General features: G+C 40.3%; 1 protein-coding gene across 3 annotated transcripts in view; it reads right to left on the bottom strand.

Annotated features, from left to right (window-relative positions):
- Positions 1-26,356, bottom strand: part of THADA (THADA armadillo repeat containing) — a 427,561-nt gene that overhangs the window by 332,406 nt on the left and 68,799 nt on the right. For 2 of the 3 annotated variants that reach the window (XM_075204151.1, XM_075204150.1), the window contains exon 22: positions 19,061-19,170. In XM_075204151.1, the coding sequence (XP_075060252.1) occupies positions 19,061-19,170 (110 nt within the window). Of the gene's footprint in view, positions 1-3,911; positions 4,228-19,060; positions 19,171-26,356 lie in introns of those variants that run through there. The other variant, XM_075204153.1, reaches the window with a different exon arrangement.

Here is a 26,356-nt window from a genome sequence, read left to right as displayed (position 1 = left end):
TGGCTGGCAATAATCTCCAACATTTTTCATTCTTATTATTGGGAAGTATTACATAGCCCCCCACCCAACTACCTATTAATGCCACCCAGCAGGCGAAATTTTTTGGGGAGAACACTGACATTATATTTGGGGAGAACACTGACATTATATTTGAGCAGACCTTGCCACACGACGACGACAATTATCAACCACTTCTGATTGGCTGATTCCACACTGACCCAGATGATAGTATTTAAATCATTAGCATTGCAGCTATATCATATCAAAATGTAATATCCTTAGGCGCTCATACTAGTGGTAAGCTGCCTCACCAGAAATACATAACCAACTACCCTACATGAACGACAAAATAAACAAGAAAAGCTAGCAATGGCGCTAAACAATACATAAAAAACAAAACCACGTTTGCAAATAACAAGTGACAATAGAAAAAATAAAGTGTCCACAAGAAAGTGCAAATGTGTGTCAGGTCCAGTATTTCCAAGAAGACCTTGAACCAATAAATCTCAAAAAAAAGAAAAACAAGTGTATATAGTGAAGATTCACATCACAACTGAAATTTTCCCACGTGTTATGAAACGCAGGCCTTTCACAGGGATCTGTGATGGAACTTCTGACGTATCTCTGTGGATCTTTGCCCATATCTCAGAACCAGCTGACAAAAAAGTCTTGCAAAGTCTCTAGAAGATGTAAATACCCGGGTCATAGGGTCCTTTGCCTGATGCCAACTGGTCCTGACGGTACAAGGTCTTTGGTTCACAACCATCTTGGTGGAGGTGGTTGAATCTAATTACAGTTTGCATGGAAAGTAAGACTTACGCAATTATTAATAACTGTGAAGACTTCTCTCTTGGATAGATGACATTTCATTACATTACCCTGTGTACATATAGGGTAATGTGACTTTGGCATCTATTACTAACACTGTCAACCATATCTCTCCATTACCATGGACAGGGAGCACTTATTATATACACAAAAGTACGCATTTCCTACATTAACTCTAACGAGCACCCTATGTCTGCACCAATCTGAAGTCACTTAGTAGCAGGGAGTTGGGTAGACTGGTAATCACAACTGAGGTCAAACTCCCTTAGTACAACGTATTTATTGAAGTAATGTTACTATACGTATAATACACAAGTAATGCTAACGTGTGCATATATAGATTGTGAGCTGTAATGTCATCATGGTAGCCTTGTGCATTTATATGGTAACCTAAATCCTCAGTGCCTTCTAATATCCTTCTATAGTAGCGGGACTTCTATCATCTGTATAAAAGCACTTGGCTTACAGCCGTGTTCCTTTATATTGTCACAGAGCTCCACTGCGGCTTCTAATCTCCATATGTAGCGGCTGTAAAAAGTATTTACCCCCTTTGGCAAAAGTGTCAGATGCCTACAGTACAACAAGCTTGGGAACACAGGTCCGAAACTCTGCACAAAGATTTACCCTATTTAGGATTTTCAGCAAGAAAACTACCTAGGAACAGGTACCACCCAGTTACTCTACAGAGATTATGTTGGAATTCAAAATGCCTACAGTTCCGGGCTTCCTCTTCTTCTAGACATCTGTACCCACAACCTAGGCCTCTACCCCATCCAGCCTTCTACATTACCACTACTGGTCACCAACTTGGCCTCTACATCATCTGGACCTTTCAGTATTATTGTTTATTTGTTAGGCACCAAAAGGTTTCCGCAGCGCTGTACACAGTACAAACAGTAGACTATACAGGGTGAAACAGTACAGAACAATAAACACAAAGTACCAATACTTCAGAAACTTCGGGCAGGCAATGCAGTAAAGACGAAGCGGAAGAACAGGTATGGAGACAGGAGGGAAGAGGGGCCCTGCTCATACGAGCTTACATCCTAAGGGAAGGTAAACAAAATCGGACACAAAAGGGAGCCAGTGAAGCCAGGGGGAGGGAGAAGAGGGGCCAGGGGAGAGAGGGGAGAACGAGCAGAGGCGATGAGGGGTTATGTGGATGGTTGGTAGGCTTTGAGGAACAGGTGAGTTTTAAGTGTCCGTTTGAAGGAGCACAGATTAAGAGAGACAGATGGAGCAAGGGAGATCATTCCAGTGAAGGGGGGTAGCACGGGAGAAGTCTTGGATTCTGGAGTGGGAAGAGGTGATCAGAGTGGAGGAGAGGCTACGGTCATTGGCCGAGCGCAGGGAGTGGGCAGGAGTGTGAATGGTGAGGAGGTTAGAGATAGGGGGCAGTAAACTGGGAGAGAGCTTTGTAAGTAGTGGTAAGGAGTTTGAAGAGGATTCTGTATTAGGTACTATCTAGGTCCCATTTAGTCTTTAGTATCTAACAGACCTACACACCATACTGGACTTGCTAGATTCATAATGGCATCGGGATGCCACATCGGCTTGTAGCACCACTGGAACAAAGCTGATGCCAAGACAACATACAGTTAAAACCAAAAACACAAACACCTTATTAAATAGAATGTATAAAGCAAAATGTTGCAAATGCCTAACATTATGCTCTTCCTGAAAGAGGCACTTCTAATACTTCAGGGAACGGCAGAATCATTTCCAGAGTTAACTTTCTACCCCCTGGGCTATTTGAGAATAAAAATTTATTTCCTCATAGCAAACACCTACCTCCCCTTATTTTTTTATTCTTTATTTTAAGACACACTTCAGAAGTCAGCACTTGCTAACGAGCTGGCTCCAAGTGAAAGGAAAACATTCCAGCTTTGGGACGCTCCAAATTTAACCAAATAAAAACAAGGCTGAGACGGAAAAATATTTTTGAACCGTCTAAGGGCTGATACTTTAGTTCTTAAAAGGCCATTTTTATTGGCTGATAACCTTATTAAAGAGGGAAATATATTTGAAGGAATAAGGTCTCCAAAAGAAGCAAGTTCTGTTTGTAACTCTGCATCAGCTGGCGGTAATCAGAGGCTGGCAGGACAACGCTGGCACTTGTAGTTCTGCAGCAGCTGGTGAGTCACAGGATGCCCACGTCTGCTCCACGCTATGTGGCTCTGCTGTAATCTGCGCAGTAACAGCCACAGCTCTGCAGAGCACAGGCAGTGCAGGGTGTTGTCTTTGACACGGAGCAGACAACTCCCTCGAGCTTGGCACTTACATGTAGCTTTGTGGTCTGGCAACGAGCTGACTGCTTTAAGCAGGTGCTCCTCCCATATGTATTACAGAGCATGGAAAATGTATAAACGTTATGAACTTCCACACAATCCTCGCTCTGACCAGATCATTCTATTTTAGAGGAGGTCACGGAGGATGGCAATTATTTGTGCTGGCACAATTCAGCCCTACAGAACTTAAAGGACGGAGCAATTGCTTGTGTCCGACAACAGAAATGTACAATATAAGCAAACAAGTTATAGGAGTACTAAGTCATAAAGGGGGGACGTTTATGTAATCGTTCACACAAGAGAATAGGCAAAGAAAAAGGTGCTTTAATCCATAGCAATCTGATTGTCATTTTTCTAGTACAGTCTAGAACAGTGTTGGCTAACCTGTGACACTCCAGGTGTTGTGAAACTACAAATCCCAGCATTCCCTTTCAGCAATAAGCTGCTATATATTGGCAAAGCATGCTGGGACTTGTAGTTTCACAACACCTGGAGTGTCACAGGTTAGCCAACACTGGTCTAGAAAATAAAAGCAAATTTGCACTTGGTTGCTATGGTTACAGCACTAGCTCTGCACCAGTTTTCATAGATGCCCCTCACACTACTGTAAATAATTCTGCACTCACTGAATTTAAAAATATATTTAATTATTTTTCCCCAGCAAGTTTAATATGGAGATAGACACATTCTACTAACAATTGTATGCCAGGGAATTTAGAGAGAAATATAATATTTACTTTTAAATTTACATTTGATTTCCTCAGTAGGGGAGAAGCAATGTCTGTTTCCTGCTGCTTCATATACAAGAAATGTGATGAGTATGAAGTTAAGTTTTCAAAGTATGTGACTGAAGATTGTTTGTATTTACCATTTCCCCTTGTTTTTTTTCTTCTGGCTGCTTTTAATGACTTATGATTCTAGACTACCATGGCAACCACAGTCACATGGCACATGATGGAGTGAACAGAGAGGCTTTGAAAAACCACTTTGTACTCTGCCTGCACTGCAACTTGCTCCTTCCCCTGCCCTCACATGACCTGTTGAGTGCTGTCGGCCAATGTCTGTGTAGCAGGCCGACTGTCTCTGTCTGGCAGCCATTTATATTTTCCAACTAGAGAGAGTTTGAAAAGGAGATTACGATTTGTAGTAGGATATCTAAGGAAATTAAATCAGATGTACTGTATGCTTAAAAGTTAATTGCTATTTAAAGGGCCACATAAAACATCTATGTAGGTTTGCTGCTTTAAAAGCACATACATATTTTTTTAAACAAGAATTGCCCATGTCCATATATACCGTATTTCCCCATGTATAAGACGCACCTTTTTCCCCAAAATTTTGGGTCTAAAAACTGGGTGCGTCTTATACAGGGGTAGTAGCGCTTACCCTGTCAGATGATTCCTCTGTCCGGTAAAGTCTTCTTTCTTCTGTCCGTTCTGATCCCGATGCTGGAAAGTCGCTTACCGTCCTCTCCGCGATGACCGGATGCGGTGCGTGAACCACAGTTGGAACGCACAATTCCGGTTTCTGCATTTGGCGTTTTGTCCAATCAAGACCTTGTCAAAGTCCTGATTGGACATCTGGTCATCGCGAAGAGGACGGTAAGCGACTTTCCAGCATCAGGATCAGAATGGACAGGAAGAAGACTTTACTGGACAGAGGAAGCATCTGACAGGGTAAGGCAGAATTGACAATAGCGTTAGAACTCAGTCTCTCCTCTCTGTACATGATGCACATCATCATCATTTATTTATATAGCGCCACTGATTCCGCACCGCTGTACAGAAAACTCATTCACATCAGTCCCTGCCCCATTGGAGCTTACAGTCTAAATTCCCTAACATACACACACACAGACAGACTAGGGTCAATTTTGATAGCAGCCAATTAACCTACCAGTATGTTTTTTGTTTTTGGAGTGTGGGAGGAAACCGGAGCACCCGGAGGAAACCACGCAAACACAGGGAGAACATACAAACTCCTCACAGATAAGGCCATGGTCGGGAAGGAATTGAACTCATGACCCCAGTGCTGTGAGGTAGAAGTGCTAACCACTTAGCCACCGTGCTGCCCAGTTACTCTGAAAAAATTGAGGATAATGTTATCCTCAAATTTTTCACATGATTTTTACAGGTGCGTCTTATACAGTGGAGCGTCATATACATGGGGAAATACGATAGATATATATATATATATATATATATATATATATATATATATATATATATATATATATAATATAAATGTCTAGTTTCGTGTGTTAGTCTGTCTGTGTGGAAAATATAAAACCAAGCTGCAGCGCCGCCTGCTGGGCGGAGTTATACACTGACCTACTAAATTCTTAGTGTGTGTGGGAAAAAAAATTCAGAAAGGGCTGAAATTTGGTATACTAAGATGTTTTTAATTTGTTAATTTAATTTGTTAATTGTTAAAAGTGTTTATAAAGATTTAAAAAAAATATATATATATTTCTTGAAGGAGAAGTGACAGTTGGGAGTGGTTGGTGGTTGCCGGGGGTGACAGTGGGGAGTGGTTGAGGCCTGGGCTATGGCCCAAATGCATGATAATAACCTTTTTAACACCTTAAGTAGCTTGATTTGACTAGAATGCATGAGTATCATGCACGGGTTAACTTGTGTGTGTGTATATATATATATATATATATATATATATTAGCAGAATGCTTCAGACACAGTTTAGTAACCTAACAAAAGCATACAGGACCTGTCATACAGTGATGACCGCCTCACCCCCTTGTCTATAATGTACATGACATCTAACACTGTGGCAGGATGCTGGCCTTTAAAGACTTGGTTAGAAAATACTGCTTCCACCTTTAGAGAACAGATTGTCATAAGTATAATGATATATATGTAGAATTACTCTGATATTGTGGATCATTGTTACAAGAAGAAACCGTATTCATCATATTTGGAAATAATTTTGCCAATTCTAATAAAGGGCGCTTGTTATCACGGCTCTAAGACAACACTGACTGTTTTTTCTGTAAATTAAGGGTGAATATTAAGTTTTATGTGGACTGCTATTAATTATCATTTACATTTTAAAGAATGCACAAATCAAAAGCTTTAACCCATATGTTTCCCATTCCAGTCTATAAACAATGTTTCAGATAAGAGAAATATCCCACTAGATAATCTTTAAATTAGGCACGCATTCTTGGATAATATCAAATAAAAATACAAGTCTGAATGAGTAGATGTTCACCCCCAAGAAACCATGAGCAGAGAAGACTGTTGGGGTAGCAGAATAGGGAGAGCGGATCAGACGATCACTAATGTCGGTTGTACTTTGTTTTATGTGGTCTGACTGAAGCTGAAACAGACCCAAATAGTCATCCAGCCCCCGCCCCTAATAGAGAGGTCACTGCTAATATGCACTATGCAGGCGATGTGATACTACCACGCCACAGTAGAGAATAAGTCCAACCATCCTCAAGTCTAGTTGTCAGTTGATAAAATAAGATAATTGCTAATAATGGTAACATTCCTGCAGCAGTACCTGTTCGCTCACATACAACAAGTCCCAAGAGTGAATACTTTGAGAATTCAGAAAGTTATTAATATGGAAAAAAGTATGCAAGGCCCTCCACAACAAACCCTCTAGGGCAATGTTTCTCACCTATACATCTCAAGTATCCCCAACAGATGACATTGTGAGAATTTATATCTGTGGTATAGAGTATAAGGACTAAAGTGGGAAACCGAACTGCTCCAAGGGGTATATTTACTAAACTGCGGGTTTGAAAATGTGGAGATGTTGCCTATAGCAACCAATCAGATTCTAGCTGTCATATTGTAGAATGTACTAAGTTTATGATAACTAGAATCTGATTGGTTGCTATAGGCAACATCTCCACTTTTTCAAATCCGCAGTTTAGTAAATATACCCCCAAGACTTTAAACAGGTAAGTCCTACCTAAGCTCTTAAAAGCTATTTTAAAATTCGACGAACAAAACCTTCAAGGTGACTTTCTATAGATCTATGTATGAAATGGAACTCTACAGTCGTTTTACTGTAGAAATTATTTTACTTTTGCCTTTGGTTAGAGGTGGTAAATAATATTACACTGTTAAAACTATGTAATGAGAGAGCATGTCTCAATGTGTAATACCACCACTGGGGAACATCCCTTGGCCCAGCAAGACAGATATGTAAATGGGAATAAAACAAACTCTTAGGAGGCCGACGTCCCAACACGTCTGGCACTCCCTTTCATTGTTGACCTATTTCATTTATTCTATATTCTAAATAAATCATTTTTGCAATTGGTGTGCAGACAGAGCAAGCAGAAGCATGTCTAACCCCTTACAATGACTGCAGAGAATTCATGAAGGCAGTTTCTTTTCAATAAGAAACACTGTATACATATTATATACAAGTTAACCCGTGCATGATACTCATGCATTCTAGTCAAATCAAGCTACTTAAGGTGTTAAAAAGGTTCTTGTCATGCATTTGGGGCTAGGCCAGGCCTCCTCAGGGGAAGAGCGTTACTTCCCGACGTAAGCGCCCTTTTTTAACGTGGTTTTGTCCACATGTCACCACCTCATCCTTCATCTCCATCGTTTTACTGTTCTAAAACCTCTCGATACACAACGTTTCTGCTAAACACCTTATCGCTGTGCTCAATCAGTCTTCCTTGAAGGGCAGTATTCATAACCTGCACTTTCACATCACTGCTTCTCCGTACTCGTGAAAATGCGACATACAATTGTCCATGACCAAACACAGGCTCTGGTAAATAAATACCCACACGGTCAAGAGTTTGAGCCCTCAACTGGTAAATTTAGCCTTTACTACCCCTCCCACAGGGAGGAGGGGGGATGATGGAAGTTAACGGACTTCACTATTATAATTTTTTTGTCAAATAATGTCAGTATACCAAATTTCAGGTCAATTGGATGAGACCTTTCTGAGAAAATAGTTTTTTCCACACACACACTAACACACGCCGCTAGGCTTATATATATTAGATGGCAATATATGGTGTTTATTGTTTATGTTTCTGTAGTTTTATACACTTCTGATATAGTAGTTATAGTACATGCAAGATAACAAAGGTAACACACCCCTATAGCAACTAAAATCACCTTTGTACAAACAATTGTAAATATATAGTGGCTAATGCATCCTGCTTACAGGCCTCTCGGCACAACACTGTACATGCAACAACAACAACAATAATTATAAAAAAAGGAACATAAGAGGTATATGTCCCACGACCAGGAGCACAAATAGGAGACGCCAGTCTTCTCAGCCCTTTGCTGCGGATTACTTTACCAATCCCAACCATCAGTAAAAAATTTTTTTAAAAAAAAAACCTTTTATTTACCTGTCAGTAAGAAATGGGTATTGGTCAGTAACAACCCCATCTGAAGGGTTGCAAGCCGTTTACTTCAAATCCATAGATACTGCTGTCTACTTTCAATATATATTCAAGGCTTGGTAACTCTACTTGTCCACACCAGCGCCTCTCTACCAGATTTGTTGAATCAGTTCATAAAAGCTTAATTAGAAGCAGATGTCCATGGGATCCTATGTGATGTCCACACAGGATGGTGAGATCCAGCTCCAGCAGAGACTACATCTATGGTAATCCTGCCACTATTTCATCATGTACCGATCAAGCTGTGTTCCTCACTTTGGTAGAAAGTCCACAGAGATATACATCGCCACTAGACCACGGTTTACAATATTGTGATGCTCTACCCGGCTGCAGCACTACATGGCCCTAATTCACCATGTCCCGTCTTTATAAATAAAAGTAATAACAATAAAGCAACAAATAGTAATATGAAAAGTGTGTTCCGTTACATAAAATAATCTTTTTGAAGTAGTCAGTGGGGAGAGGTGGCGTTACAGACCGGTACCAGGAGAACCACTATTTGTCTTTGCAGATGCTGCCGACTAGAGCACTCATGTCAATCAATTACAATCACTGCTACCACACTAGGAACACTTTAGAACGCTATAAACACCTGCAAGGGAACTTCCAACCGCTGAGTTTAGGACTTGGTAGGTGACTCGATAATAAGTCATATGGCCATAAGGCATGTGCAGATTGAAAACTAAACTCTGACAGCTACAGATTTGACTGGCTTACAGGCTATAATAGATATTAATAGCCAACAAGTTATTTGAGATTGCTGTCTTGCTCTTTACTGTACGCACTTATTTGTTTGTTCTCATTAAGGTTTACAATGCGTTTGGTTATAGTCCTGTATGTGATCTTTGTGTGTGAGTGTTAATTTAGTTAGTTCGCGTTTGTGTTTGTTAATTTTTCTTTACTTTGTGTTCCAGGGTGGGCATAAAGATTGGAAAGAAAGACCACACAGATTGGAATGATCTTGGGTCATAAAGTGCAAAGCACATAAAATGTGCTCTAGTCAGAAATTACATTGGACCATGCTCTTAAAGGCTCCAATTTATCATTGACCTGCTCATCTAGACAGAGTAAGGTCCTGTGGTTCAGGCTCCAACACTAAATCACCTCCTGATCAGAGAGGAATTCCAAGGATAACCTGCGGAATGTTTACAGCGCACACTGCTACTGTTAAGACAAAAATAGGATAACACCACCAATTTCACCAATCATTGATAAGTTGCTAGATCAACATTAGCAGCCATGTTTCATGCCTTTTTATAGGCAACATACTTAAAACACCATCTCATCAAGCAGAACCATATCTATAATGTTTCTCTATTCCTGCCACATAACACCTGTTCTCCATTCCCTCCACTGGCTGCCTGCACGATGCTCACTTCCACGTAAAGAAAAAGACATTATCATGCTTAATGAACATGTCATGTTGTACCGTACCAACATCCATGTAGACAGCGCTGCACATTACATGTACATACCCAGTAGCACGGTTTCCCTGCAAATTATTAAAAAAATGTTCCCAACCCTGCCTCACCAGGCAGGTAGACAAATAAAAATATAACTCAAATATATATATATATATATATATATATATATATATATATATATAGTCACCATATTACACAGCGCTGTACAGAAAATATGCAATCATTCACATCAGTCCCTGCCGCACTGAAGACTACAATGCAAAGGGCATATTCAATTAGCTTTGCGACATGCGGCTGCGCGTGTAAAGTGACAATACGGGGCCGCAACTTTACGGATTCACCTTTGCAACCCTATGGGATGCGCACAGAAATCCGTAATGTTGCGGTAATGTGACTTGTGCAGTCATGCGTAATCGTGGAGCGCAAAGTTAATTGAAAATGCCCCTAAATTTGCTAATGGCACACTGATTAGGGTCAATTAACCTACTAGCATGTTATTTGGAGTGTGGGAGGAAACCTGAACACCCGGATGAAGAGCACGCAAACTCGGGGTGAACATACAAACTCCACACAGATGAGGCCATGGCCAGAAACAAACCCATGACCTCAGTGCTGTGAGAACAATGTTTGTGTGTGAACCACTGTGACACCCAATAGGTTCCAAAACATAAACATGAGGCACCAGCAGGAGCTAAACCTGATAACTACTAAAAAGGAGACTATATAAATAATACAGAAGGAAAGAGAACAGAGTAGAGGACTATTGAAATAATCCGTAGAAAGGCTGGGTACACACTACAGTGTTTTCAGCTGATTATCGGGTCAAACAACTGATAAACGACCGTTTGGACGGATATCCCATTACTGTGTACGCTCCAACACTGAACAAATATCTTCCAAATCTCAGCGTATCGTTTAATTTGATTTCTGAATAACAATTTTAGTCCGGTTTATCTCCGGAACGATGTTGTTCCAATTCTGCCGTATGTAAGCACTCAGGACCACCAGTGTCCATAGATCCCCATGGAGGGTGCAGAATCACAATCGTTTCAGCTGATGGTTATGACAGATGAAGAAAACAGATCGGACGGTAAATCTTGTAAAACGTGTTTAGTGTGTACACATCAATCGGCATGCTGATCGGGACTCTTTTTAATCATTTGTAAAAATCATTAAGGCTATTGTATAGGGAGAAATTTTGTATAGTCTGTACCCCCAGCCTAAGAGAAGGGAGACTATTTAAATAATCCTCAACAGATAAGGGAGATTATACACAAAGAACATGATTGAGGGTTGATAGTACCCCAGAGATGGATAAAAAGTGATTAGATACATAATGCAAGAAGAAGAGGGAAGACTGAGCTGGTAGAGAGATGGTAATGTCACTATGCCAATAATAATTACTGTCCAAAAAAGAGCTATAGGAGTCCTATAGGATTCTGTATACTAAACAGAGAGACCAGAGAAATACAGGATAGATGGAACAGAGCATGGCATGCTGCATGCTACATCATCCAGCCTGGGCTAAAAACTCCTTCATGTTAGCCCTGTAACCCAACCATACGACAGAGCTGTATACCAAGATAAAGTGCGTTAGCTGCATGTAACGGGCTGGTGGTGTGTCCAGTATTTGGTTCATTTTTCTTTTGAAAAATACAGATGTAGAGCTGGGGCGTGGGAGGTGGTTTGGGGAATCCTAGCCAATATAAAACGCTTCCCAAAATGTATGTTTTGTTTTTTTTCAATAAAACATTTTTTATTTTTTTTTAAAAACAAAAACAGATCTATCCCCTTTAAAAACTCGAACACATTAAAAGAATTAAAAGAGAACCAGAAACACGTTTTAAGTTTTACCAAATACGCTATCTCATGTATATACTCTTAATAGCAGCATATTATTATTATTATTTAACCTGTTGCTTTATGAAAAGAGGAAATATTTAAGATGTTATGTGGTTTTCATTTAATAATTACAAAGCTCCGTGGGAGAACGGAGGCACCTGTTTAAAGGGAGTTTGAAAACATGCTTGCGAGCTACCTTCCCTCTCATATCCATCACAAGAGACCTTTTAACATTATTAAAGATGATGCATTTCTGAAACGGTGCTGCAGAAAAACGATGCGGTTTTTCAATGACTCGTACACACAAGCGTTCTAATCAGGCATTTAACGCACTTCATAAAGTTAGCTAAAAGCTCTTTAACACCAATAGTACAAAAAATGTAAACAAATGAAAGCGCTGTGACAAGTGTTTGCTTTTATTTTGGACAATATTATGTTGTTGGTATGGGAATGCTCATTAAGAACCTAATATGCTACGTTGCAAAAAAGCTTTGCTTTCAACAGCACCCAACGCGTTTTGTCATAATCCAATTTTTTTTTTCAACGTGTGCGTGTACAAGACCCTAAGAAAGCAGAAACATTGATGACAACAAGCTGCAAATCATTTTATCATCCAAGGAGAGACGAGATGAATTCCTTTTCAATGTGTATTTTTTGCGGTAAAGTCATACCAGTAAATTTAAAAGCCGAACAGTTATTTCCTGCCCTACTATAGAAATCTAAGGTCATGACCACTGGTGGAAGTTTGTACCACGGCACCTTTTAAACTTTTACATCAAAGATTAGTAACTGAACAAGTAGTTGTGAATCAACGTGATGAACATCCAAAAGGTGCTTCAGATCAGCGTGAGCCCTGCATTCCATCCACAATGCAGCGTTTCCCAGCACTGGGCCATCAGTTGTGCAATTTATAGCAGTGTTGGTTCAGACTTGCTTAATGGATTGCACATTGGAATTCTGCCACACAAGTCATCAGTAAATATTAATGTCTTCCCAACCTGAGCAACACATGAACCCGAGAAAGAAAACCATTTCCTTCCCTCTTCATTCTTAAGGCATAATGTGTAGATTTATAATACTTTAAGGACAAGTTAGTGCACAGAAATGTTTCGTCTTTTTTCAATGGCTAGTAGGGGAAAAGAAAGGAAAACTTAAACACGTGATTTTCTAGAAATCTGGGACTGATTGATGGAGCTCCGGGGACTATTCTAGTTTAAGCAGGCCAGGGGTAAACATAGTACAGTCTTTCAGAAGCACCAGAACACATTCGCTATTGATATAGAAAGATTCCATAAACTAAGATAGGTCTTAAAAGATAAAACCATGGTCATTGGTTCTAAAAGTTAATTGTACAAATCTCTACCTATAAAATATTTTGAACATTTGATGGGACACCTCTAAAGCGCCTCTTTTCACCAGGTTTTCTAAATCTCTTTATACTTTAATCTTTTTTCCATTTTAATCAATGAGGTTGCTCGCCTCTGAAAAAGTGTCCTTCTTGAAGTGAAATGCTCAAATCTGTACCCCATATTTAAGATGTGGGATAACTAGTGACTTCAAATAACTCACCCACAACTGAAGTCAGGTCACGGGTCTTATCATCATCATCATTTATTTATATAGCGCCACTGATTCCGCAGCGCTGTACAGAGAACTCACTCACATCAGTCCCTGCCCCATTGGAGCTTACAGTCTAAATTCCCTGACACACACACACAGACTAGGGTCAATTTGTTAGCAGCCAATTAACCTACCAGTATGTTTTTGGAGTGTGGGAGGAAACCGGAGCACCCGGAGGAAACCCATGCAAACACGGGAAGAACATAAAAACTCCTCACAGATAAGACCATGGTCGGGAATTGAATTTATGACCTCAGTGCTGTAAGGCAGAAGTGCTAACCACTTAGCCACCGTGCTGCCCGATAATTTCCTAGGTCCGGTTTTAAAGTACCAGATCTGCTTTCAAGAATCTTGTGACACTGACCCGGTTATGAGGGAGTATAATATTTTAATATTTAAGAAATAGCGGCCAATTACTGAAATTAGTTCCTTTAGCACACATGGGTGGATGCAATCTGGGCCAGGTATATTATTGGTTCTAATCTTATTTAGGCATAAATATAGGAAGGTCTTGGCTCCTAGGAGATGATAAAACAATACTTACCCCTCCAGAACACTAAAACTCGTCATCTTTGTATGTGCATGGTAATATTTAAAAATTTTCATATGGTAATAATAGAATACAACAAAGTTTTCTTCACCATCTGCTGTCCTGCTGGTCCATCTGACTTCTGTCTCATTTCAATGTCGTCCACTGTGGAACTAGTTGTGATGCTACACTCCGCCACAGCAGCAGGCCCCCATTGTCGACAGAACGCGAGAGCAGCCATTTTGTGGCCTTAACAAATATGCATAAGAATGTATATAATCAGTAGAATGGAAATGAGGACATCAGTGCCTCATACCTCAGCGCTGTCAGTAGCTTCTAGTGAACTAATAGACTGAATACTTGCTCAGCTTACAAAATGGCTGCCTCCTTGGGGCATAGGCAACTAATACATTTTAAATTGGACTCTCACAGCAAGACTTATTCTTGAATGTAAAGCCGTGGAGCGTGGGTGGCTGTAAGAAACACCATCTCATCGCAAAACTATGTATAGAGTCACAGCTGCTCTGCAGTAAACAAGAATAGGTTGTTTTCTAGACGATGTATAAAATGCATTAACTGGCATTCACAGTTAAATCTACCCACGTAGAGATGCTATTAAAACCAATAGCATGCCGCATCTGGCATCACACACTTTAATACTCTCAATAGCAACTATCGGCAACACACATCTACGCTGTGTACATTATACACTATAAATATTTTAATTTCCAGCTACTGAAGGTAGTTTTTTTTTTTTTTTAGTCAATTATAGCTCAAAATATATATGCTTAAAATGATACCATGATTATTTCACATCTGCAAGAGGTACCAACTATTCACAGAGCACATTTACGGTAGTCCAGCGAGCATAGCCTTCATTAACCTTAAAATAATATTTTACAATTCATTGCTTGGTTAGAAACAGCGCGAAGTAGTCTTTTAGCCTGGCAGTCAGTGTCAGTAAGGAAATGGTGCATTGTGTAAATGTGGATTTAATAGACATACAATGATTTAGTCTGAAACCTGAACTAAGATGGAATTTTAAGCAACTCTTTATTCCTGTAAGGGATGCACAAATAAACCAGCAGTCATCATCAGATCCCGCAAACTCCCCATGTTTATCTGGTTTCCAGTCACCCCACTGTACATAAGTGCCACCAGTCACTCATGTTACACCCACTTCTGTCCCTTCTTTCTTCTCCCTTTTTCCCACTCCTGCTTTACCGAGTGCCTCGCTCTCCAAAATTCAACCTCTTGGGCCTCGGTTCTCCAAAATTCAACCTCTTGGGCCTCGGTTCTCCAAAATTCAAACCTCTTGGTCCTCGTTCACCAAAATTCAAACCTCTTGTGCCTCGCTCACCAAAACTCAAACCTCTTGGGCCTCCAACATGCACATACCCCTATTTCAACGTATTCCTTACTTCTCACCAGAGTCCACCGTGTATCTCACATCCCTCCGTAATTTGTTTTTTCAGACTCAGACTTCATTCCGTCCCTTATATTTCCGTCTTCCTCCCGTTCACATTCACCATTTCTCCAATTACATTCTATCCATTATCTCACTTTCTCATCCCAACTTAACAAGGAACTACCAACTACAAATAAAACAAAAAAATAAATCAGCCCAATTAATAATGTGATAATTACCATTTGTTGTCTATGCTGCTTTCTGATAGTCTACATTTACCAGACATGAACAAAGTCAGATTGTAACAACAGTTACCTAAGTTCCCGCATCTAACGTTCCATGTACGTTACAACTTGCCAAGCGCCCATAATTACAGCTAGGACAAGAACACATCTGCGATATCTCTTTATGGTACTTGGTGAAAGGAGCTAAACAGAGACTGCAAATAGGGTTGATTGAACCATATAAAGGAAAGTGCTGACAGTAGACACGAGCACCCACAGTTAACAATGGATGGATATGTACGTTAAGCGATAGGACATGCTGTATCCATATGTAAGCTATACCCTCAGTTTATCACAAGGTCAACAGTCTCTCTTCATTATTAAATAACACGGAACAAACATGCATGGGATGGCGATAACAGTTCATTCCATATGGAATCATTTCTGAACACATCTCAATGACAATGCTGGTTCAAGCAAATACAGTGAAAATTTAGTGCCTGATTGACACTTCCAGTCTCTGAACTTAATATTAGCTATAGTCTGTAACAGTATTTACTTTGCTTCCTTGCAAGCCCAGGAGGCAGCCGCTGATGTAACGTGGTCTCAAAACCAATAGGTGATTTTCTTCCCCTTGTGCAATGTCCTAATCCCCCCGCTCTCATTGCTCAGCCAGCATGCCCAGACAGTCACAAACTATAACCATCAGAACAGGGTAAAGTAATATTGCATAGCAAAAGAATATGAACTATGTCGACACAGAATGTCACAACACATTAGCAGTCCTTAGCAACCTATCTTGAAGTTCTCAGCAAAACAAAAACAACAATCCTCAGCCTTGCCGTGACGCTGGTCTTTCTTTTTCATTTTTGTTTTCAAATGTACATTTTCCCAATTAAAACAGGAGAACTGTAGCAACACCACATACAGTAAACTGAGATATAACATTGGGAAAAGCTGTGAATTCTTAGCAGATTCAGCAACGTCCACCAGTCTGTGTGTTGTTACCACTGGATATTATCACTTATACGGCGTGCAATGCAGAAAATGAAAACGCATCTCTGTAGATGATCTTGGGAACATGAATTAACAAAAATGAAAGCGAGATTCTCCTCTATTTCAACATGCTAATAGTCCATCCATCAAACCCAAGTCCGCTACCCTACAGGAAGCAGAAGGAGGTAAAATACACTGTAAAAAGCTGGGAGAAAGGACTTGGGCAGGTCGTCTCCTTGGCTTTTATTATATGTGATTATCAGACTGTAAACTGAGAGAAGTGTGTGCGTAATCTGTCACTACATCATTATATGAATGGGACCTGACTGTGCGACTTTGTGACAGACACTCAATACTCTCTTTCACCGACATCTCTCCTTGGTGTCATGTTCGGCCCTCTTGCTGCACATAATAACGTCTTTGAAATGTTATGAAACCTGTTCACATTGTCATTGGGCTGCCTCTGACCTTCACGAGCGGCTAACAACGGACTCGGTGGTCAAGAAGGCAGCTTTATCCTGGGTGTATATGGGGAAAAAGTCAACTATTTACATTTAATAACACTGAAGATCATCTCTAAAGGAAACACACAACCTGAAGAGAACATTTTTCCAACAATAAAACAAAAACAAGAATTTGTAAACATACACCTATGATAATATATGTATAAACTCCTGTAAAGAATATCTCCATAATCATGTAATTCTGTTATCACTACAGTGATCATTAAGTAAAAAATGTGTACTGTCAGGATTAGAAAAAACCTCCTGCTGTAACCGATAGTGAAAAGTCACCTCGAATCTCTGATCTCCCAGCATCCACCCTCCGTGTGTTAATAGAATTCCTCAGCCAATCCTTATTTACAGACATGCAAACACTAGCACTTTCCAACAATGGCGAAATCAAGCAATAAAACATAACCTTCATTTAAGCAATTACAATGAGGTGGTTAGATGTTGTGTATCTCAAGCCCTGAGAATACTGAACGAACCCAGGAGAATGGAGAGAATATATCAAAAGAGAACTGACTGCTGTGCAGTAGTCTTGTAGAGACACAGAGGACATGCCCAGATTACAAGTGAATAAAACAAAGAAAATAATCAATTTATTTATTATGAAAACTCATAGTGGCAGAGAAGGGATTGAGTAGATCACATTCTCGGCAGTGGAAACCATTGTATCAGTCAGAGCAGAAGAGCAGTTAGATACACCAATATATAGTATGTAAACAATAAATGCTCCACTATGGGGAGAGGAATTTTGGCAAATCATAAGGGAAGAGAAAGATGGAGGACTGGCAGAGCTGGTTCGGCATTAGACACACCCATTGGGACAATAACAACACCCCTCCAGTGAGGTTGGGGCGCCCCTTCCCTGCACGGATATCGATTACAGCCCTGCATTTGTGAAGCCGGTGCTAGGATGGACATTATATACACGTTTAGTTTTAGGGCAAATGCAACTACCATTGAGATGTAAACAGTTGTAATCAGCGTACTTATACTGAGCAGCCAAATGCTGAGGCTGTTATGGAAACGCAGGGTGAAGCAGAGGTAAGCCGCACCAGAGAGTCTGTGAGGAGAAGAGAGGAAGGCAGGAAGGAGACAGCAGAGAGGAAGAGGTGCTGGGAGTCAGAGACGTGCGATAGCAATAAGAGGAGTGAGGTGTGTGTGGAAAGGAGAGTCTGCAGGAAAGATCGAGTGTACAAGCCAAGAGAGGGATACCCAAGCTATGTAAACAGAAGCTGGCTGTAGCTTTGCATAATTCTTTACCAGGTAGACCTCTTTACTTAATGGTGCACATATATCCGAGACTGTGTTACCTGTCAGCGATTTAGACATTGCAAGTACCAGAGATCTAATGAAAGTTACCAACGTTTCAACAAGTACATCAACGTTAACTAGCTAACCTCACAAACTATTTAATATTGCAGGACTGTGATTATTGTATTAAATAACTGTTGATTTTTATTTTGTGTGTGGGTGGTTGAGGGAGAATTTGGGCACCAGTGAATGTATGTGTGGCAGACATCTTGTTGATTAGTTATTACTGTACTGCTGCCTTTGATTAAAATCTTACCTGCTGTCCCATTTATCCTCTTCATAATTTCCCCATATTTAAATCTGTCTCTCCCATTTATTTTCGCCAAAATAAACACCAAGTTGATTGTTTGCAACCACAGTGTGCGGTACACTATTATTTAGAGGGTTAGTGTGGTCGGGTACAAAGGGCTTCCCGAGTCAGCCCCTGGTGGATTCCGTCACAGTCTGAACCCCACCATACTGTGCAGAAGATCCACGTGGAGGCAATGAAGAGAGAGAGAACATTTCACCACCCCTTTCGATGTGCTAGGGAAAGGGGTGTTGCACAGTTATTTCAGGCACAGCAACTTTACTTCAGTAATACACCACCTTTGATATACATTATGGCCAATTGTGGCTTGGCTTTGTTTAGTCCTAAGGACGAAAGTGCAAACAATGTATATATTTACCCAATCAGCATTTCTGTGAGCTTTACAAAGCCAACGTAAGCCAGTTCAAAAGCCCCTCTGTGTCTGGACTGCAAGAGGTGGTGCTTGAAATACTCTCCCATTTCTTTTACCTGCAATGAGTGGAAAGAGGAAACATCATCACACAAAACTGGCTCAAACCACAAAGTAAATTGCTGCACGTGTTTACTCTAATAGCTTGGTGCAAAGAGCAATGATGTCCTGTAACCTGTCGGATAACAAGCTCTAGTGTAGTCAGAAAATGACAGCTGATAATAGATTGGTTGCTATCGGCTGTACTATTGTATTGTGATATATTACATTAAGAACTACAGATTGATTAGTTCAGCAGATTTCTATGCTGGAAAGGGGGTTAGAAGCGAGAGCCTAGAATCTGATTTGCAAGATACATAAAACAGTTCATTATGTACACAAGTGATATAGATATATATTGCCTGTATATAAAAAATATCCCATCCCCCACTCACTGTATTATAAACTACTAAGTGGCCTCTGATTTCTGTTTATGAAGTTTGAAGTATGAAGTTTTTATTTGGGCACAGAATTTCTCAGTGATTTTGACTATCCTTATTCTGTACAGAAATGAGAGAGATAACCCATATTTCACGTACACAAGCATATACAGAAAATTGTTTCAGAATTGCATTGTTTTTAATTATTTTACTTTCTTGCATGATGCCAGCATTTCTTCACCAATTTTTTTTTTTTTATTGTTCCCCAGAATTCTTTTGGGTGACTGGGGAACAATAGAAAGCACACAGGGGCAGAAAAGCCAAAGTGTGCAAAGAAAACTGCTACATTTTTGGTCATCCATATTAAAGTTAAAAAAACAAAAACAAAGAATAAAACACAAGGGGCCTGATTCATTAAGGATCTTAAATTAAGAAATGTATTGTTTAAGTCTCCTGGACAAAACCATGTTACAATGCAAGGGGTGCAAACTAGTTTTCTGTTTTGCACATAAGATAAATACTGACTGTTTTTTCATGTAGCACACAAATACTGGATAGCTTATTTGTACACTGAAATTTAGTTGATATTTGTGTGCTACATGAAAAAACAGTCAGTATTTAACTTATGTGCAAAACAGAAAACTAGTTTGCACCCCTTGCATTGTAACATGGTTTTGTCCAGGAGACTTAAATAAGAAACTTATTAATTTAAGATCCTTAATGAATCAGGCCCAAGGTTGCAAATACAATTCATTGATTTAAAAAAAACAAAGTTTCAAGGGAAAACACACAGATATTTTGTTCTATAAACACAGCACAAAAACATAACATTAAAAAAATAAAGAATGAAAGCCAGTCGAGCCTTGAATCAATGATTTTAATGGAGTGCGCCTTTACATGAGTAAAACACTGCAAAAACACACACAAAAAAAGGCAACAGCTTACAGAATAGGAAGGTGATGAATACAGAACCAATAAAAGACTATTTCTAGCAACTCAATAAGTATTAATGGAGCTTAGAGTTCATTCAGATGAGAACTTTTTACATTTTAGTGTCATTGTACCTTTAAAAATGGTATCACTGCAGGGGCAGGAGCTGGAGGGCAGGGGGCATCTGCCCACCCAGGCTGGACCCATAGTGGGCTACCTTGGGCTGGGTCACTGGACTACCTGCATTAATTTTGAATTAAAATGTTTCTAATAGGCTGCTGAGTCAAGTCTTACCCTCTGGGATACAATTTGCCAGCCCTCCCCTCTACCACGGTCTAGTGATTTTGGGTTGCATATAACATCGCTGCCCATGTGAATAAAACGCATATTTATTAGCATTATTAATACATGGTTATTACAGCAGCTACGGTGCATGCAATTACTGAGGGGTTAAAGCTATGTGTGAATATCATACCTCCCCAAAGCAAGGATATCGGGTTCATTTGGTATCCATTTATTCATTTTTATTAACCCAAAAGTGACACTAAAGAGGAACTACTTATACTACATTATATATATATATATATAGTATTATAGTATTATATATAGTTTCATGAGAATTCCCCTTTTCAATGATTTAGCAAAAACTTATCGCAGTTATTTAACAGATTTGTGCAAGTTACTGAGGTGTAAGAAATTCCAGATTTGTAAAACACGTCGCTGTGTTCTACTTGCAACAGATAAAGAGGACATCTGTGCAGTGTCAGGTTTATAAAACACACAAGATCTCAGCATTCCTTATTCATTCACCATTGCATGTTTGATAACAAAATCCAAAGAAAATGTGAATCATATGTGAGAGGAGGGAGAAGAGCGGGTACGTGACTGGAGAGGCGAGAGAAGTTCAACTTTATCTAATCGTGATGAAACACAACAGCAGTCCAGGTACGCCTGAGGACCTGGAAATTGTACCCAGAAAAAAGGTACCAGCCACTCTCCAGAGATACTGAGGGTTGCTTGCTAACCCAACCCAAATATACAAATCTCAATTAAAACATACTTGCCTAATCTTCGGGGGAGTCCCCCCGCGAGAGGAGACCAGCCTCCCAAATTATCACAAGTATGCATTAAATCATAGCAGCCAATTATCTTTAATCTAGTACAGGTGAGTTTTCAGGGAACGCTTGAAGACTAGAGAAAAGTCTTGTTGTACGAAGGAAGGAATTCCAGAGTGGTCATAGCACAAAAAAAAGTTGGGAGCAGGTAATGAGTGTGGGTGACTGGCCCAGACGTTGGTCAGAACGGGGTGATCAAGTATTTTGAGACAATTGAACAGATGTATACTGGTGCAGTTTTGTTAATGCCTTTGTATGTTAGTAGACGTCATTTTGGATTTGGTAAAGTACAGGCAACCAATGTAGGGACTGGCAGAGAGGAGGAGAAGCAGAACATTTGGCAAGTAAAAGTCTTCTAGCTGCTGAAGATTTAATGCAGACGTTCTGCATGGTTAGTAATGTAATTGCAATTGGAAAACTAAGGAAACTGCTTCAGGCAGGGGTAGACAGGAATGCATGGAGGGATTTTCTTTGTAGTTGGCTCTGGTAGCTGAACTGACCTTTATTAAATATAATGTGGTTCCAGGTACAAATATACAAGTATAATTTCAAGTACCACAGGCTGGTATAGAAGCAAGCCCTTCGTATTCTCTTACATATATCTAGTATCTGACCACTTGTACACCCTCTTATGTAAATGCTGATCCCTGATTTAAACAGGGATTGGTGGCAGAGGTTTAAGTGTACGGGGCATAAAGAGCTGTAGAGGGTGGTTTATTATTATAGCACCATAGAGTAAATAATACGTACTGGGCATTATAACAATTACATTATGTTACCACTTACAAAAACATGGAAACACAATAGAAATGAGAACCTTGCTGAAAAGAGCTTACAATCTAAAAGGAAATAAGGGGTGAAGAGACATGTGACGTGAGATGAACTGTGTGGTGGGAATGGCCAGGCCAGGTGAGTGAACAGAGCTTTTATAATGTACAGATCGGTTATAAGCTTGTCCGAAGAAATACGCGTTAATTGCGCGCTTGAAGCAATGACAGGCAATCTGATTCAGTAGCTGCATGGTCAGCACTCTAACCTTCACATCACTCTTAATCTCACTAAAAAGTTAGAATAATACATTTAATCAAAGAGACACCTATCAGTAATAACATATCAGAAGGCATTTAAAACAAGTGTTACAAGCTATAACAAACAAATCTGGGAGCTGCAGGTGAAGGTTTAGAGGGTCACATGCCTCCCCATGGCCACCTGTTAGCTATCACTGGCTTAAAGGCTTGGAGATTCAGAACCTAATTCAAATCCGGACGTATGGCAGTTCGCATAGCATCTCACGTGTGATATTACACTACGCACGCCCAGAAATCAAACTTATGCAATTGCAGAGTATACATATACACTTATAATCCCTAACAATATAAGAGGCGGAACAGGGGAGAGAAGGGACAAACCAAAATAGGTCAAACACAATAAGAACGGGATCACGCAAATGTGGCTAATTAACATCCTGTGTTACTCTCTGTTCACATTCTGAGCTGTATCTTTAATACACGGTATTGTGTTTGTTTAATGTAGCACAGGACAACTTATGCATTGAAGATTTCTTTTCAATACGCATTCTTCTATGCACTGTACGCATTCAGTTACTTTAAAAATAGAATAGAATAGAATAGAGATATATATATATATATATATATATATATATATATATATATATATATACACACACACACACGCACACAAAAAGAGACAGGGGGCGCCACACATAGTGTATTACAAGTGATAAGCAGTGTAAAAGTATCTCCACAGATAGGAAATATAGAGATCTTTCTGACCGTACTAGGGATCCACATCAAGTCTGGATATCGGGAAGTCCCGCCAATCATGAACCAATTGGTAAGTGAGGATCTGCGAACTCAAATATAGCCACAATAGTGTGATACCATAGAGAAAGAGACCAATCAAGTCTCAAAACGCACAAGTTTAATAGCAGCATATAGTAAAATCAATGCCCATACATTAAGCACAATAAAAACAAGCTTATCTGTCCTCTGGCACAACCATAGATATTGAGGGTAACAGCCGGCAACACCTCAGACATCCAGCAGTGAGCACAGGAACCAGGTAACTCTTCAACGCGTTTCATCTTATAAGTAAGACTTTACTTCTTGATAAAGTCTTGCTTATAAGACGAAACGCGTCGGGAGGTTACCTGGTTCCTGTGGTCACTGTATTTTATTAAGCGCTCAGTAGCTTAAAGAACTTTCTGGGTGATATATATATATTTGTTTTTTTTTTAGTTGGTTTGTTATTATATTGTCACCAGTTGTTATTTCAATTTAGGATTATATAATAGTTCTGCTGTAAATACGCGCCGCATTTCTATGCAATTGATCCCAAGTTCCTAAAAAATACTTCAGCCTGTATGTGCGTCTACTCTTACGAAATGTATTGAAATTGTAACGTATCTTGAGAAACATCTGGATTTTAACTAGTTGTCTACTCTTTGTAAATGCTGATATTACGCCCATTTTGTGATCCCTTACTGTCTGGTGACATGGGGACAGATGCTGTATGAGAGTGGTGTATGAGTGAGGAAGGGGGATCTGTGAGGAAGAGAGAAGGAAATCACGTAGAATGCAGGAAAAGATGACAGGAAGTATCGGTGCACTAAGCTAAACTTGTGTAAAAAACGGATACGATTATATCTATTATAAATACTTTACATTGTGAGATTTCGGCTTTTCTTATGAAATCTCACTGTTGCTGTTGGCATCACTGTTAGATACGCTAGACAAATATTTCTGGGAATCTGTGAACCTCTGTATATCTCAGTGCTACCTTGCCCAAAATAAAACAAAAACTGGATTTGCAAGGGAAAAATATATCCTTCAGACACAATAAAATAAACTGTGACTTGGAACAACACGGTTGTTTGGGAACAGTGTCATTTAAAATATATGTCAGACAAGATAACCTTAAATAAAATGAAGTTAAATTAGAAGCGCAGCACTTCAAACATTCCGTCCGGTTCTCACATTAACTGCAGCTTCTCATCCTAACATCCAGGGCTCAGTTACGGCTGCCCCAGAGGGTAATGTTAAACGAGCTCTCGTATGGCAGCAGAACCGCATTTTCCATTGTTTACACGGTCACTACTCTGCTGCAGAACAATGAATTGTTCTAGGGGTACAAAGAAACAGAACTCATCTGACATTACCTGACCTATTTACAGTACTGACCACACCTTACACAAGTCATGACTTCAGGGGGGAAAAACTAAAACAAATGACAGAGTTTAAATAAATGGTTTTATCTATAAATGGATGTAGTAAGGAAATGAGTGGATCTGCCAATACAAACCAGTCTTGCTATATCTAATATTGTGCCACCTATCCTAATATTTCCCCCAATAATATATTCAATATTTTATTTAGTTTAATATAAATAATATTTCCCTGCTCTGTCTAATGCTACCCCTACTTACCATGTCCTCCTCTTCATTGTAGACCCTCATCTCTCGTGCCCTCCTATCCATTACACTACCTTACCTACCATGTCCTCCTCTCCATTGTAGTGCCTCATCCATCGTGTCCTCCAGTGCAATACACTACCTTGCCCACCATGTCACCCTCTCCATTGTAATCCCTCATCCATCGTGTCCTCCAGTCCAATACACTACCTTGCCCACCATGTCACCCTCTCCATTGTAGTCCCTCATCCATCGTGTCCTCCAGTCCAATACACTACCTTGCCCACCATGTCACCCTCTCCATTGTAGTCCCTCATCCATCGTGTCCTCCTGTCCAATACACTACCTTGCCCACCATGTCACCCTCTCCATTGTAGTCCCTCATCCATCGTGTCCTCCAGTCCAATACACTACCTTGCCCACCATGTCACCCTCTCCATTGTAGTCCCTCATCCATCGTGTCCTCCAGTCCAATACACTACCTTGCCCACCATGTCACCCTCTCCATTGTAATCCCTCATCCATCGTGTCCTCCAGTCCAATACACTACCTTGCCCACCATGTCACCCTCTCCATTGTAGTCCCTCATCCATCGTGTCCTCCAGTCCAATACACTACCTTGCCCACCATGTCACCCTCTCCATTGTAGTCCCTCATCCATCGTGTCCTCCTGTCCAATACACTACCTTGCCCACCATGTCACCCTCTCCATTGTAGTCCCTCATCCATCGTGTCCTCCAGTCCAATACACTACCTTGCCCACCATGTCACCCTCTCCATTGTAATCCCTCATCCATCATGTCCTCCTGTCCAATACACTACTTTGCCCACCATGTCACCCTCTCCATTGTAATCCCTCATCCATCATGTCCTCCTGTCCAATACACTACTTTGCCCACCATGTCACCCTCTCCATTGTAATCCCTCATCCATCGTGTCCTCCAGTCCAATACACTACCTTGCCCACCATGTCACCCTCTCCATTGTAATCCCTCATCCATCATGTCCTCCTGTCCAATACACTACTTTGCCCACCATGTCACCCTCTCCATTGTAATCCCTCATCCATCATGTCCTCCTGTCCAATACACTACTTTGCCCACCATGTCATCCTCTCCATTGTAGTCCCTCATCCATCGTGTCCTCCAGTCCAATACACTACCCTGCCCACCATGTCACCCTCTCAATTATGCTCTCTCATCCACCATGCCCTCCATTCTATTACATTACCCTGCCCACTATGTCCTCCTCTCCGTAATGCTCTCTCATCCATTGTGTCCTCCTATTCATTACACTACCCTGCACTACCTTACACTACACCTGTCCATTAACCTCCTGTCCATTGCACCTT

This window comes from Mixophyes fleayi, chromosome 3 (genome assembly GCF_038048845.1).
Source record: "Mixophyes fleayi isolate aMixFle1 chromosome 3, aMixFle1.hap1, whole genome shotgun sequence".
Lineage (NCBI taxonomy): Eukaryota > Metazoa > Chordata > Amphibia > Anura > Limnodynastidae > Mixophyes > Mixophyes fleayi.
The sequence above is the reverse complement of the archived record's forward strand: the minus strand, read 5'-3'. Positions and strand labels throughout refer to the sequence as shown.